Consider the following 16,328-nt stretch of genomic DNA (forward strand, 5'->3'; position numbering starts at 1 on the left):
CATTTCGAAAGATCGTTACGCAAGTTCTAGAGATGTATCTCACATAAGTTCATCACACATGAAAGAATAGGAGTGTATGAAAAATGCACACACTTTCAATAGGCTCAAAAACTCACATAGGATATATATGGTCACTAAATTCACATATGAAGCTTTAATTCATACTTTAGTTTCACATCAACAAGGCTATGTGCATTTGGTTTTTCAAAGATAATCAAACATGTACAAAACTAACAAGAGAATTAGGAATTTCACAAAACACATGTTAACTAAGTTCTTGATAATCATGATTCAAATTTTATCCAATTATATCGTTGGGTCGGGAAACTAACAAAAATCTAATTCAAAACAATAAGGGAAACAAGACAATATTTTTGGATTTTTTTTTAAATTTTCCGATTTTTTATTTTTTATTTTTATTTTTTTATTTTTATTTTTTAAAGAAAACAAAACTAATTAAGAAAACAAAAAGCAACAACACAGAAACAAATGAAACCAGTTCGTAGTCGAAGGTACAAAAAATTTTAATTTGGTCATTTTTTATACTCTTTACCCCCAAACTTAAACTGGACATTGTCCCCAATGTCAGAAAACACTATAATGCAAATAAAAATAAAATAAATAAATAATAAGAAACAAAATAAAACAATGGGACTGAAAACTTCCCTAATTTGCAGTAAAATCAAGCGATGACCCCCAAGCTAAAATTCTGCAATCAACTTCAAGGGTGGAAATAACCAAAAGTTCCTGCAAAGAAAAGAAATAATTCAGTTAAGTAACACAAGAAAATATAAAAAAATTGCAAACGAAAAATTGAAAATCACGATAAAAGACAATGAATAGAACTAATAAGTGATCATTGGTCGTGCTTGTTGACTTTCCACAGCTTTCCTCTTGAACGGGGTGACACTTAGCTTTTTACTTGCAAGTGATGATTTGATGATATTGTACGGCGAAGCTTTGCTCTTTGGTGATGTTGCAGTTCCTTATTTGTTCTCCAAGCAGATGTGGCAGCTTCTCTAGTTCTTCATCTCAGACTCCTTCTGCTGGGATGATTGTGCAAGCTGCATTCTTCTCTGCTTGTTTCTTCTGTACGTTGTCTCCACATGCTGCTGGTGTCATTTTCGCTTGCCTTATCTGTTCTTCAGGTAGATGTGGCAGCTTCTTTGGAAGTACATCAGCAGTGGAAGACGAGTACTCGAGAGCAATTTCTCCATGTCCTGCAGGTTAGAACAAAGACAAGGAAAAGGACATGGAGAATGCATGATATGAGATACTCTTGCTTTCAACCTTTATGATATGAAATACTTTTGCTCTGGATGGGTTGTTAGCAGGGGTATCCCAGGGAATGAGGAATACAGAGTGACTCGAGAGGGTTCTTTGGGAATGCATTCTCGGAGATGAAGAAGTGCTGAGAGGGTGTGCCTTTGCTGTGGAAGGCGAAGGTAAATACTTATAGAACTTTTCTTCACAACCGGAACTATTCTCTCACTCATTGTCGGCAGCCGGTGGATGGATGAATAGTACAAATTACGCGCTTTCTGACAAAGCTGCCCGTAATTTCCGCAAAGCTGCCAATTGCATGTGACGAGTGACGACACGTCTGGACAAATTGATCTTTTGACATCCGGGGTTCGGCTCGTGGTTTCTGAGCAAGCCCATTTTTTTAGAAATGAAACGCCTCTTTTGAGAAAAGAATCCGGCTTTTGAGAAAGGAAACTCCTCTTTTGAGAAAAGAATCAGGCGTTTGAGAACGGAGCCCCGACTCTTCGATTTGCGAGAGGACGCTTCTCTGATGAGCGCCTCTCCGATTTCTTCTTTTTATAGAGGCGCTAATTGTGTTCCACAACACACTTGAGCTTCCTCTTGTAAACACTCCCTTCTTGCACTTCCAAAATCTTAATCTGTCCGATCTCTTTTCTTTCTTCACCACCTCTGAAAAATGTCTGGCCCTTTCGACCGTCGTTTTGACTTGAACCTTGATGAAGGAGCAGCCCCTCCTTCTCCAGACAACATATGGCGTCCATCTTTCATATCCCCTACTGGTCCTCTTACCGTTGGGGATTCGGTGATGAAAAATGACATGACCGCTGCGGTGGTGGCCCGGAACCTTGTCACCCCCAGAGATAACAGACTGCTTGCTAGACGGTCCGATGAATTGGCGGTTAAGGAGTCTCTGGCTCTTAGCGTGCAGTGTGCGGGTTCTGTATCCAACATGGCCCAACGCCTATTTGCTCGAACCCGTCACGTTGAATCGTTGGTGGCTGAAATACAGAGTCTCAAAGAGGAGATTAGAGGACTCAAGCATGAAAATAAACAATTGCACAAGCTTGCACACAACTATGCCACAACCATGAAGAGGAAAATTGACCAGCTGCAAGACACTGATGGTCAAATTTTACTTGATCATCGGAGGTTTGTGGGTTTGTTCCAACCGCATCTGCCTTCGTCTTCTGGAGCGGCATCGCGTAGTGAAGCTCCAACTGATCAACCTCTGATACCTCCTCCTTCCGTGGCCCCGTCGACTGCTGAAGCTCCGCCGACTACTGAAGCACCACCTGACCAATGAATGCTATTAGTTTACACATCATTGTAAAAAAATGTTTATTTCTATTTTTTTTTTTTTTTTTTTTTTTAAATCAATGTAAAATATGTAAATCAATGTAAAAAGACTTTGTTTAACCTTCCCCTACACTTAAACTAAATAACACAAACTCACATAAATCAACCAAATAACACAACTAACTGAACAAAACAAAATGAAAGCAGTAAAGATAAGGGTGTAAGAATGCAAATCTGATTTGGTTAGCGATTCCAAAGTCTCCCTTCGTTGAATGCTTGGGTTGCCTCCCAAGAAGCGCTTGATTTAACGTCTTTAGCCGGACGAATCTTTCCTTTAAACTCCCCTCGGCTCCAAAGCATGGAATTTATCTTTTAATGGGAGGTGATACTTGAAATGATTCGGCAATGGTTTAAATTCAAGAGTGGGTGCCTGAATCATCAAAATCAGAAAAATGTTAGTATAAATAAAAATTAAAATTGGAAAAGATGGCTTACTTTCTTTTTCCGACACAAATTCAATGACAAACACCACATCTTTGAACATTTTCGGGACTTTGAACTTGGCCAGGTTTACTATGATGGTTGTGGATTGTCCCGTGTCATCAAACTCAACTGCTTTGGGCTTGATTGTCTCATGCACAGCCTCTTGGATGTATTCTTGATATGCTTCAACCACTTCATTCTCTTGAATCCCTTTTCTTGGTGTGCAAAGTTCTTTGAACATTTCAATAATATCGGGAACTTGTTTTGGTGCACCAAGAATTAGGATATCACTTTGCACCTTTGGAAGAGCTTCCACAATGTCTTTTTCACTCTCTTTGATATTTGGAATCAAAAACCTGCAAGGAAAAAGGACATTCGGTGGAATAATGTTAGAATGAAGTGAATTTAGAACTTCCTTACCTGAGTTGGATGACATAGGGATTTGAGGAGCTTGCAGCAAGAATTCTTCTAAACTGCCCAGGTCGTCCTCCTCCTCTTCTGCTTGCAGCAGCAATTCATCCATGTTCGGGCTGTGTTTGGATGGTTCTGGGACAGCTTCATCCTTCATGTCATCTTCCAAAGTGATGGCTTCATCGATTTCACTTTCTGCCTTTGAATTTGCAATGTTTGAGTTGGAAAGTTCACTTTGATCTCGAATCTGTGCCATGAATTCCACAATCTGCCCAACTTGCATATCCAATTCGTCCAATCTTTTGACTCGGTCTTGCATCTCCTGGTTTTGATTTTCTACTCCCTGATTCAAAGAGGTGAGTAATTTATTAAGTGTATCACTATCCAAGGACGTACCTGAATTGAATTGGGTTGATTGTTGTGGTGGCTGTGACGGTTCATATGGCCACTGATAGAACTCTTCTGATGGCGGCAATTGTTCTTCTTTTCGTAAACCCTGCGCCACAGAAATTAGTCCTTCAAGAATTTCATTATAATTCATGGGCATACTTTGATTTGATTGGAATTGTTGTGGGGGATGCTGTGGTGGCCGCATAGGTCTTGAATAGAACTCGTCTTGCTGCCAATATCCACATTGTTGAAATTGTTGAGGTTCATCCCACATATAATCTGAATTACCTCTCCAATCTGAATTGCAAGCGTTGGAAAACATGTTGCCCCTTGATTGGTTATGGCCTTGATATCCCCAAACATCTTTATTGGCAGAAAATTGAGGACTTTGATATCCTTGCCCATAGGGCACATCAAGTGTAGGGACACTTGGCATTGTGGTTCGTTCGGCATTATGAGTCAATTAAGCAGTGAGCTGTGCCAATTGAGCTTGAATGGTCGCAAGTGCCATGTCTCGCTCCATTTGTACCTAAAATCAAAGAAAGAAAAATAAATCAAATATCAAAAGTAAAATACACAAACACCAATATAAACATAAACAAAAACAAAAATAAAGGGATTAGAAAAGTTGCTAATCCCCGGCAACGGCGCCAAAATTTGATGCGCAAAATAACTTGACACACAAATTAAACCCTCTTTTGACAATTGTAGTATAGATGTAAGTAGGGTATCGTTCTAGGCCGGGGATTAGGAGGGATTGCTAATCTATTCTAAATTAATTTAAAAATATTAAACAAGACTCAAGGACACAAAACTAGGCTAAAAACTCTAATAACTCGAAACACACTTAGAATGACTCAAAATAATGAAAACAATCAAATTAGACACTAGGAACTAAAATGGACGGAAATTGAATTAAAAGACTAACAACAATGAAAACTAACTAAATAATATAATTTAATAATGGGGGGGGTTTGGTTTTGACGAGAAGTAAATTAAACTTAAATAAATTACAGAATTGACAAAAACATGAATTAAGGTGAAATGATAGGTGACGGACTAGCTAGAGGGTTCTTCTCCACACATGACACATATGCAACCTAAATTGATTTTCAGTTGTTCTTTCAATAAGTTGTGAATCTCAACACTTCAGATTAACCGTGAACAACACTTTTTTAATCTTCAAGTTTTCCTTAAGTTATTGAATTGGACGGAAAAACGCATACAACAATTCAAAACATTCTTCAAAAGTCCCCTACGTGAAAAGCACAATAGAGATACAATCAAAGATCATTAAACTTTGTGAAAACTATAAGCATTGACGAGGCATTCGTAACTATGAAAAGCATGATACTCTTGCCAAGAATTCACTTAACACGATTGTGGATAACAACCTTCACTACTTGTGAATATAAGTTCATAACGATTAGGTGAAATTCACTTATATTCTAGCATCAAATTCATGCATGTAAATTAAGTATGCATCCTTAATCGACATACAAAAATAAGTTATCAATCAAGCAGTTAAGCAAATTAAATCACAACTCAGAAATCACAACTGAAGATAATCAATTCATATTACAAATATATTCATGGTTTCGAATTAACCTCTAGCCAAAATAAATTAGTTACACATTATTAACAAATTAAACCAAACGTAAATCATGAGTTTGAGAAGATAACACCAATAAGAACGGAGTGAAGCCCTCTGCCTCTGTGCTCCTCTTCTTCCCTGTGCTTATTTCTGCGCCTAGCAAGTCCCTGACTTGCCCTCTTTCCAATTCCCCGTGTCTTACGCTGCTCTCACGCTGCCAAAGGCAGCGTCCTGTCCGTTCTCCCCCTAAAGCAGCCTCCCACTTCTCCTTTTATTCTCCTACTGACCCCTTCTCCAGCTCACGTTTTCTGCCTCCCGTGTGGACTGTGTTCTGTCACTCCCTTTTCCGCTGTCCTTCCTCTCTCTCGTTTCTGCCTTCTCTCACTAGCTGCTAGGCAGCTGTCCTCTCTCTGCTGCCCTCTTTTCTTTCCTTATTCTTTCCGCTCTGCTTTTTCTTCCCTCCCGCAAGGCAGCTAAGCTGCTTCTTTATTTATTTTTTTCTTTTTCGCTGGCAGCTTTGCTGCCTCTTTCCCGCCACCTGTCTCTCCAGCTGCCAAAGGCAGCTGTCTTTTTTTTTATTCCCCGCGCCTTCTGCGCTGTACTTATTCACGCTGCCTTGGCAGCTTATGCTCCCCCCACTCGGTTTCTTCTATCTCGCAGCCTTCTCGATTCCTGCTGACCTGCCCTTCCACCCCCAGCTGCAAAAGCAGCTATCTGACTCTCACGCTTCTCTCCGCCTCTCTCCCTCTTATTTTTCTGGCGCTGCCCCCTTTGCATATGCATGTGCTGGTTTTTTTATTCAGGCTTTCATTAGCCCACCTCACCATCCATACCTTTTCCAACATCCTGCCAATATTAGTTTAAGTAAATGATTCATCATGATTCCATTACCAAAAGTAAAATTATATCCTAAGCTAGCTAATTGTAATTATTAAAGAACACATAGTTTGGTGTGGTGGATAACTGCCAATATTATTTCTCTGCCGTGTTCTTTCTTTTCTTTTTATTATTTAAAACTCATTTGTGCTATTTTTATTTTCTTTGCATAACAGATCCTATAAACACAAAAATAACGTAAATAGCTCAAAAATATAAGGAACTAACCAAGAAAAGACGAGTGAATTTGAAGTAAAAATATATATATATATGATCCGATCAATGCACACGTAAATATGTTGTTTTCAGGGAATTCTAAGCTCATAGAAAGCTTAATGAGGTCCTCACGAGTCTCGGGGTAGTCCATTTGAAGAATTTGGATGCCGGGATTGCGGGAAATGAAGAGTTGCAGGTTTGGTTGGAATTTCGAAGCTTCCCCAACGTTATTTCGTGAGATTTGAAGCTCCAAATAGGTATAATGCCATTCTTCTCACTCTAAGCTTCATTTTGGTACCAATTTTATGAAAAATGGTTAAGAACCGAGTAAGAATAGTGGGTTTAAAGTTTTACCCAGTTTTCTGGCGACCAGCGACTCGCCGGAGAAGATGACGGCATATACCATCAGTTTGGATGGAATATGCTGACGCCGTCAGTCAAATATAACAGAATCTGTTAGGTTTTAACGGAATATTCCCTAATGGTGGTTAGGGAATCCGTCAGGTTTGGGCCGCCCGTGGGGGCGCGTTTTGCGGTGCCCTTGCCGGCGCGTGGTGGCGCGTGGGAGGTCCAAAAATATTTCTAAAAATATGGGGATGATCCTGAGGTTGTGTGGATCACTGTGGTATATTCATATACCTATTTTGAGCAATGTATGAGAAGTTATTAGCTAGTATTGCCTATGTGCTTTAAAAATAACGTTTTTATAGTTAATTCGCATATAGGTGAGGCTTATCCCGAGGACGAGCGTATCCACGGGCGACTCGGGGGCTATGACCCTTCGACATATCAGTGAGTGGGCTTATGTTTTCGGTATATATTTATATACTTGATATATTTCCCGGAAATGCATTTTAAAGAAAGTATGCTTTGAAATAAAATGCCAAATGCTTTTATATTTTGAATATGCATTCATAGTTATGTGTGTGTATATATATATATAAAGGTGGTGTTGTGGAGGCTAGGTAAGTTCAGGTAAGTTACGTTTGGTTATGCTAATCATTGATGATGTGATATATGATTAAATAATGTTGAGCTCATAAAACTGCACCTAGGGTGATTGTGATTTAGCCAGAGATGAGAAGTACATGCCTGTTTATGTACGTCACCTCCCGTACTATATGCTCATATTGGATCCAACTTAAGTGCACAGTCTTGTCGTACAGACCTTATTTATGGTTCCGACTCGTAGGTGACTAGCGATTTATCGCCTAGCTATTATGAGAGAGTAAAATTGAGCATAATTACATTACACCCAATCTTGTCGTACAGAACCTTCTTAATGGTTCCAACTTATGTGTAGTATATTGCCGTATAGGTCATTGTAGTGACTCCGGCTAAATTGACTTTTAAGCTATGAATTCAGCCGTACAGACTACCTCAGGGGTTCCGGCTAGCATATCATATTTCTACGAAATCATTCTTACATGGATTGTTTACTTTGTTATATTTTGGCATGGCATACATATGAATATGATTATGTGAAGCATGAATTGAGTTGATATATTTCATACCTAATTATGTATATGCTTATATTCTGATTTTGGGAAAAATTATACATGTTTTACAACGAGGGGTTAGTATATTGATAAATAAAATGATTTTTGTAAAACATTTGTTTTTGCCCACTCATGTTTTTTGTTGTGCGCCCCTCCAGGTTTTAAGTAAGCTTGCTGTTGGTGGCTCAAGGACATCGGTTGTTCTGACTTATATAAATAATAGTAGGACATTCCTGGTACTCTATAACTAGTACTTGTCCTACTGGACTGCACCTAGACTTTATGCTCTGATTAGGAGTGTTCGCAGTTGTAACTAACTCCTATCACTTTCTGTTTAATAGTGCACTCTAGAAATGTGGTTTTTAATTATTCGTATAATTTCTATCTTTATCACCTTCGTACTGTGCACATGGCTACGTCACTCTCACGTGACGGCCAGCATGCCTTGACCTCGATCGAGGTGTGTCATTAGAACTCTTATCAATAGAACACATAACTTACATAAAACACATCCCAATGACATTTTAGAATGATTTGAGACTGATTGACCAAAAGTCAACCGTCGGTCAAAGATCAATGGTAGGGTCTACAACCCTATGTAACTCAATCCAAAAGATCCGCATCTCGGATTTCTAATCCGTTACTTCCAAAAATCCCATTGTGCTTCTAAAACATCATACTAAAGTTTCATTACGATCAAACGGTTGGATCTCCGCCAATTGCCAATTCAAGTGGTGCCCAAAGTTTTATTTTACGCACTTACAAATCCAATTCAGGAAAATCTATAAATCAGATTCCCAATTTTTAAATTTCTAATATGCTCAAATATTACATAATATAATGTATTAAAATTTGGTGACGATCCAACGGTCGGATAATCAGTTCACATAATGTTCCAGTAGCGGTCTTTATCAAAACTATGCTCAAACGATGAGATTTCATCAATCGGACTTCACCTAAGGAATTGGGGTGTCAAACTTAGCTTAGAAAGGTTAGGGGGTGACTCGGCTTATGTGTCGCTGCCAGGCGCCGCCGCATACGGCGGTTGGTTGCCTCGATTCGTCTGAAAATTCAACTATCTCCAAAAATTCTCAAATTTTACAAAATGAAGATCTCAAATAGTAGAGCAAATTTTATACATGTGACCAAGTCCAATTTGGCCAAGAAAGGCTCCAATTTCACTCAAACCCACCGAAACCGTAAAATGGGTGAACTTCGATTCTCCTTCCTCGATGTTCCAACGTCTCTACTACTGGTTAGGTCTTGTTCCTAGGTCCAAGGGAAGTTGATTAAGGGTAGTTTTAGGTGGTGGAACTCGCCGGAATTGAGGAATTGCCGTCGAGCACCTCCGGTGCTCCGGTGAAATTCCTCGCGGGTTAAGACTTAAAAACCCTTAAATTTGGATGAAGATGGTAGATGGAAGGTGGTGGAGTAGATTGCAGGTGATGGATGTGCGAAATTCAACTGAAAAATGGTAGAAATTGGCCGGAATTTTGGCCAGATCATACCTGGTTCATGAAGTGCACGAGAAGAGGGGGATCCTCCTTCTTGATTGGCTGCCCTCTTATTCATCTAATTGGTCCCTTGCCCTTTTGTCTGATTGGTCCACTCCTTCCTCCCTAATTTCTAATTGGTTACAATTCCCACATGGTGGGAGTTTATTTTCCTTTAAATCTATAATTTAGTGAAACAACTTCAAATGTCCGTAACTATACCGTTATAATCCGGACTCGCGAACGGCTTTCACCTATACATTCGTACCAACGAGTGTTACACAAATACGCCAAAAGAATAAGTCATACGTTCCTCTAGACGATGGTCAACAGAAGTCACAATCCTTGCCTCTAGGGCATTTTCGTCAATTCCCACGATTAAAATAAATAAAAACGAAATTTTAAAGACGAGTTGTCACATGAAGGGGAAAGAAAAATATAATAAAAAATAAGAAAAATCATGAATATTGTGTTCAAAACATTTTAAGAGGTGCGTAGTGCCAGTGATAGATTAGTAAAGTTTTTTTTTAAAAAAAAATTAGTGCCTTACAATAGGTTAGCATTAATGTGATTCAATCAGATGTTGTGAATAGTGATTTTGGTGTCACTAAGTCATTCAAAACATCTTAAGAGGCATGTAATGTCAGTTATAAAAAAAATCTTTCACATGCTGATAATAATGTGATTAAATTAGTTGTCAAATGATTGTTTTTTTTTAACAAATGATATTATCTACACTAAAGGGGAGGAGAGTGGGCTTAGCCTCCGAATGGGCTAGCAATAATATGATTCAATCAGTTGTTCATTCAATATTATTTTCTCTATTTTTAAACACGTTCATAACATCTTATGAAGCGTGTAATGCCGATTATAAAAAAGGTCTTTCGCACATAGATAATAATGTGATTAAATAAGTTGTCAAATGATTATTTTTTTTAACAAATGATATTATCTACACTAAGGAGGAGGGTGTGGGCTTAGCCTCACAATATGCTAGCAATAATGTGCTTTAATTAGTTGTTTATTAAATATTATTTTTTCTATTTTTAAACACGTTCAAAACATTTTAAGAGACGTATAATGCCGGTTATAAAAAAGGTCTTTTGCACGCGGATAATAATGTGATTAAATTAATTGTCAAATTATTGTTTTTTTTTTTTAACAAACGATATTATCTACACTAAGAGGGAGATGGTGGGCTTAGCCTCACAATGGGCTAGCAATAATGTGATTCAATCAATTATTTATTAAATATTATTTTCTCTATTCTTAATGTAAATTCTATAGAGACTGATTTTATTATGTGAATTCAGCTGTTTTAAGTGGTTTATGACTGATTTCTTCTAGCATGATTTAAAATTATTCATTAACATCAAATTGTTTGTACCATACTTGACCAATCTCGAAACTACTGAGCACCAGTCAACGTTATACCATCAAGGACCTAGAAGAGTTTCCCTTTAATCAGGAAGCCAATCACAGCGCGACACGTGTCGACATCAGAAGCCAATCATAGCGCGACACGTGTCAACATCAGAAGCCAATCACAACACGACACGTGTCAATGTCAGAATGAAAGTAGAAACTCTCTTCTATAAATAGAGATCATTCTCTCACAATATTTCCTAATGTCATTTGTACTAAATCATTCACTAGTACTTACTAAACGAGAGCTTGAACCTATGTACTTGTGTAAACCCTTCACAATTAATGAGAACTCATCTACTCCGTGGACGTAGCCAATCTAGGTGAACCACGTACATCTTGTGTTTGCCTCTCTGTCCCTATCCATTTACATACTTATCCACACTAGTGACCGGAGCAATCTAGCGAAGGTCACAAACTTAACACTTTCTGTTGTACCAAAGTCCTCATTGATTTTATGCATCAACATTTAGTGCTGTCTGTGGGAACGACACTTATTCCCACTCTCTTCAGCTTTGTCAAGCTGGTTTCCACCATTCGTACACTCTTTTTGACCAGGCATCCCTCTCCAACATGGGGAGCGAAGGAAGCCACAACACACAGAATGACACCTCTCTTACACCTAGTCCGAAGCAACGAAAGAAAAAAAGAAATAAGGTTGCTCTTCAAGCTAAAGTCGATAAGCTAGAAGCTCAGAACAACAAGATAGCAATGAAGAATGAGGTCCTCCAAGAGCACTATGAGAAGCTCTTTGAGACGCTCCACGAAACTAGGCCCACTCAAACATGCGAGCTCGTTGCCCCTGTGGACATCAACCATCATCTGGGTGCCCCCCAACACGGAGGGTCACCTTTCTTCGACATGGGTATCCCTGATGAAGAGCGAGCTAATCATCAAAACATTGATCAACATGAGACTTCTCTCAACCTAGCTGCTTCGACCCGAAGCAGTAGAAGTGGAGGAAGACATCTCCTTGCAGAAGAGTTGGAAGGATCGAAAACCGTTTATCGTGACTGCTGAGACTTCCTAAAGCAACGTTGAGAGAATCCCTTCCACATATGCTTGAAGATCAATGACCCAAGGGTTTTTGAAAGACTCGGTCCCCTCCCACGACCCAGGCCAGCTACCAATCTAGGGAAGGAACGATAGGTCCCAGAGGAACATGAAGGTACAGGGGACTCTGAGGTATTCCGACAGACTCGCCCTAAAAGTCAGTATGGCGAGTCCAAGGAAAAATCACACGCCCTTGCTCAAACTTTCCTACTTCCAAGAGGTGATGAAGACTTACGAAAGAAAATCCCAGTAATACATGACTCTACTCAAGACCCCATTGTCCTACAACTCCTTGAGGAAGTAAACAAGTTGAAAGCCGAATGTCAGATCGAGATGCCTGACTGGAACCAACCCAGGCCTGGCCCTCTCACAAGGAGGATCCTCGACACCCCCTTCAAGCAAAGACAAAACAAAAGCTTGGTTTACAACTCTATACTAGAAGGGAGGACCCAATTGAACACCTTAACCTTTTTGAGTCCACCATGGCATATCAGATGCACACCGACGAAGAGCAATGTTTTCTCTTCCCTTCCACCCTCTTTGGCGGAGCTCTAAACTGGTATTGCCGTATTCCACCTAAGAGAGTAGACTCATTTGAGGAACTAAGGAAATTATATATCTCTCAAAACATCTTCCAGACCGATCGCTTGCATTCTACAGATGACTTGGACACTGTTCGCCAGAAGCCGGACGAGTCACTACGAGAGTATGCTGGTCGTTTCAGCCATGACTATTGTCGCTGCGCTGAGGCAGATGATAAGACCGCCCACAAGGCTTTCACGGCAGGCCTACGTGATTGTTTTTTTAAGTACATGATCAATGCCAACACTTGGAAGACTTACCCTGAGGTGATGGCACAGGCTTACAACCATGCCTCCGTCGAGGCAAGGACTTATCAAGGGAAACCCCCCACAGCCACCCCTTATCAACAAGTAGGGAGTGGAAGCCAGATCCAACCAAATAAGAAGACCTCGACCTTCCAAATGGCAGCGGTGCCTCACTTCGCCTTACTTAATACTTTGCCAAGTCAACAGACATATCAATCTCAGGGTAAAAGGAAAGATTTCCATCCTCACCAGTCTCGTTTTAGTAAAAGGAGTAAGGGACACAACCGTGATAACCAAGGGTATCGCCATGATAATCCCCGACCCAAGGCAATCAACACAGTGGGTTAAGCACGTGTTAGGACAACCCCTACCCCGAGGTATGAGGCATACACACCTTTGAACGCCACATGCATGACCATTTACCTCAGCATAGCACACCTGATACCAAAGCCAAAGCTAAAGCACCCGGATTACAAGCCCACAAAGAACACAGGCACGTTTTGCTGCTACCACGAGCATAACGGCCATAAGGGTGAGAAGTGTATCACCTTTCGTGATCATATTAAAGCTTTAGCACGTGAAGGAAAATTGATCAATTCCTTATTCACCCTCCAAGGGGTAACTGTAACCAACGCCAGGTGAATGTGATATATTCCATAAGTGGTGGCACACCCATATCTAAATCTTCCAACAAGGCCATGAAAAATAGTGAACGAGCTTTAAGGTCTGGCCACTAAGTGTTTCACGTGGAAGACATCAGGGGAGGTAAGTATCAAAAGCCTAACTGGGATCCAATACGTTTCTACCCTGAGGAAAAAAGAGGTATCATCTACCCTCACAACGACCCACTGATCGTGGAAGCTCACATAGCCAACTTTGAATTACGACGAATCCTGGTAGACACGGGGGCTTCGGTCAATACCAAGTGTTTCACTTGCTTGATCGCTCGATTTCCCCTCTGATAAACTTCTCCGGTGATATCGTGCAACCTTTAGGGAGCATACACTTACCTTTCACCATTGGTACAAGCCCTTACACAGCTACCATTACGACTAACTTCCTGGTGGTTGATTGCCCAACGACATACAATGTCATATTCGGACGCACAGGCATCAATGATCTCAAGGCCATGGTATCCACACATATGTTGTTGATGAAATTTCCAACCCCCTATGGCAATGGTAACATTAGAGAAGATGAACTTAGTGCACGATCATGTTACAACACTTCGGTCAAGCAACAGCACATGCCTGTGCCCAAGGAAACCCTTTCTATACATGACCAAGTCTTAAAGACCAGCATAGATGAAGCCAACTTGGATCTTCACGGTGGCAACAGTCAACCCGACGATCCTCGAGATGACTTTTTCACCCAGCAAGCACAACCCGCTGAAGAGTTAGAGAAGGTCTCTATCTCAAAACATTATTCGGATCGCATGGTGAAGATTGGCACCACCTTGTCACCACCTATTCGATTGGCATTGATCTCTTTTTTGCAGGAGAACACTGAGGTCTTCGCCTGGTCATACGAGGACATGCCAGGCATCTCTCCCGATATCATCTGTCATCGCTTAAGTATTGACCCAAGACCAAGCTAGTGAGATAGAAGCGAAGATCTTATGATGCTAAACGGTACGAGGTAATGAAGGTAGAAGTTGAAAAACTCAAAGGCATAGCGAAGTTAATTATCCAACGTGGGTAGCAAATGTTGTCCTTATTAAGAAGAATTCGACCAAGGAAAGTCTCCTGCTTCAAAAGGTCTTGAGGAGAATGTGTGTCGATTACACTGACCTAAACAAAGGATGCCCGAAGGATAACTTTCATCTTTCTCTCATAGACAGACTTATAGATTCTACAGCAGGTTGTGAACTTCTGAGCTTCATGGATGCTTACTCAGGATATAACCAAATCCTCATGAACCCTCCAGACCAAGAACACACAGCCTTCACTACTGACACGGGACTATATTGCTATAAAGTCATGCCCTTCAGCCTAAAGAATGCAAGAACAACTTATCAGAGACTGGTCAATTCAATGTTCGCCGAACAGATTGGAAAGAGCATGGAAGTTTACGTTGATGATATGCTAGTCAAGAGCAAACATGCTAACCAACACATCACTAACCTATCTGAAACTTTCACCATTCTGAAGAGGTATCGAATGAGGCTGAACCCTAACAAATGTGCCTTCGGCGTAGGCTCTGGCAAATTCTTAGGCTTCATGATAAGCCAATGAGGCATTAAGGCTAATCCCGATAAGATCAAAGCAATCCTCGACATGAAGGAACCGGTAACTTCATAAGACATCCAGAGCCTTCCTAGCAAGGTGGCAGCCTTAACTAGGTTCAGCTCTAAGGCCACAGACAAATGTGCTCATTTCTTCAAAGCACTTAAGGGGAGTAAGAAGTACATTACATGGACCGATGAATGTGTCGAGGCATTCAAGAACCTCAAAGACTACATGAGTAAAGCCCCTCTGCTCTCCAAACCTAAGGTTGGTGACACTCTCATTATATATCTGTCGGTATCGGCTTCAGCAGTAAGTTTCGTTCTCATTCGAAATGATGGCAATGTCGAACGGCATGTCTACTACGTAACCAAGGCCTTACAAGATGCAGAGACACGATACTCCAACATTGAGAAATTGGCTCTAGCATTGGTCATGTCTGCTCGAAAACTTCGCCATTACTTCCAAGCACACTCCATCATCGTGCTTACCAATCATCCTCTTCGACAGATACTCCAAAGTCCTGACACTTCCGGACGAATAATCAAATGGGCGATAGCATTGGGTGAGTTTAACATCTCCTACCAACCAAAGCCAGCTGAGAAGGGCCAAGCAGTGGCAGACTTCATCGCCGACTTCACATATCCTGTTGACATTGTTTCTACGCCTAAAGAAGTGGTTTCATTACCCTCGGAAGCTCAAAAAATAGAATGAACAGCCCCAGCATGGAGTCTATATGTTGATGGCTCGTCCAACCAACAGGGTTGTAGAGCAGGACTCCTTACGACCCCTGACAAAGTGGCAATGGAGTATGCTCTTCGTTTCAAATTCAAGGCGTCGAACAATGAGGCTGAATATGAAGCCCTCCTAGCAGGTTTACGTTTGGCTAAACACCTTGGGGTTAAACGAATTAATATCTTCAGTGACTCCCAATTGGTGGTTAACCAGGCCACTAACAACTTTGACGCTAAAGATAGCTCCATGGCAGCATATCCGGCACAAACACATTTGTTGCTTAAGCACTTCCACTACCAGATCACCCAAATTCCTCGAGCGGCAAACAATCATGCAAATGTTTTGGCTCACCTCGCCTCAGCAGTGGAAGACAAGATTGGGAGAAAAATTCAAGTTGAATTGTTGGCAGCACCAAACACTATGGCTGCAGAAGTGTGCAACTTACAACAGGGGGATAGTTGGATTACCCTGGTTTATAGATTCCTTGCTCATGGCACCCTTCCAAATGACAAGGTCCAAGCTAAGCAGATTCAATACAA

General features: G+C 40.7%; 1 protein-coding gene across 1 annotated transcript; it reads right to left on the reverse strand.

Moving 5' to 3' along the window:
- Positions 1-456: 456 nt before the first annotated feature.
- Positions 457-4,188, reverse strand: LOC126595996 (uncharacterized). The gene is made up of 2 exons (XM_050262417.1): positions 3,853-4,188; positions 457-747 (listed from the first exon to the last, which is right to left on the reverse strand). Exons 1-2 carry the CDS (start codon positions 4,166-4,168, stop codon positions 722-724), a joined length of 342 nt encoding a protein of 113 aa, XP_050118374.1. The 5' UTR covers positions 4,169-4,188; the 3' UTR covers positions 457-721.
- Between the last annotated feature and the right edge of the window lie 12,140 nt (positions 4,189-16,328).

Source organism: Malus sylvestris, chromosome 13 (genome assembly GCF_916048215.2).
Source record: "Malus sylvestris chromosome 13, drMalSylv7.2, whole genome shotgun sequence".
Taxonomy (NCBI): domain Eukaryota; kingdom Viridiplantae; phylum Streptophyta; class Magnoliopsida; order Rosales; family Rosaceae; genus Malus; species Malus sylvestris.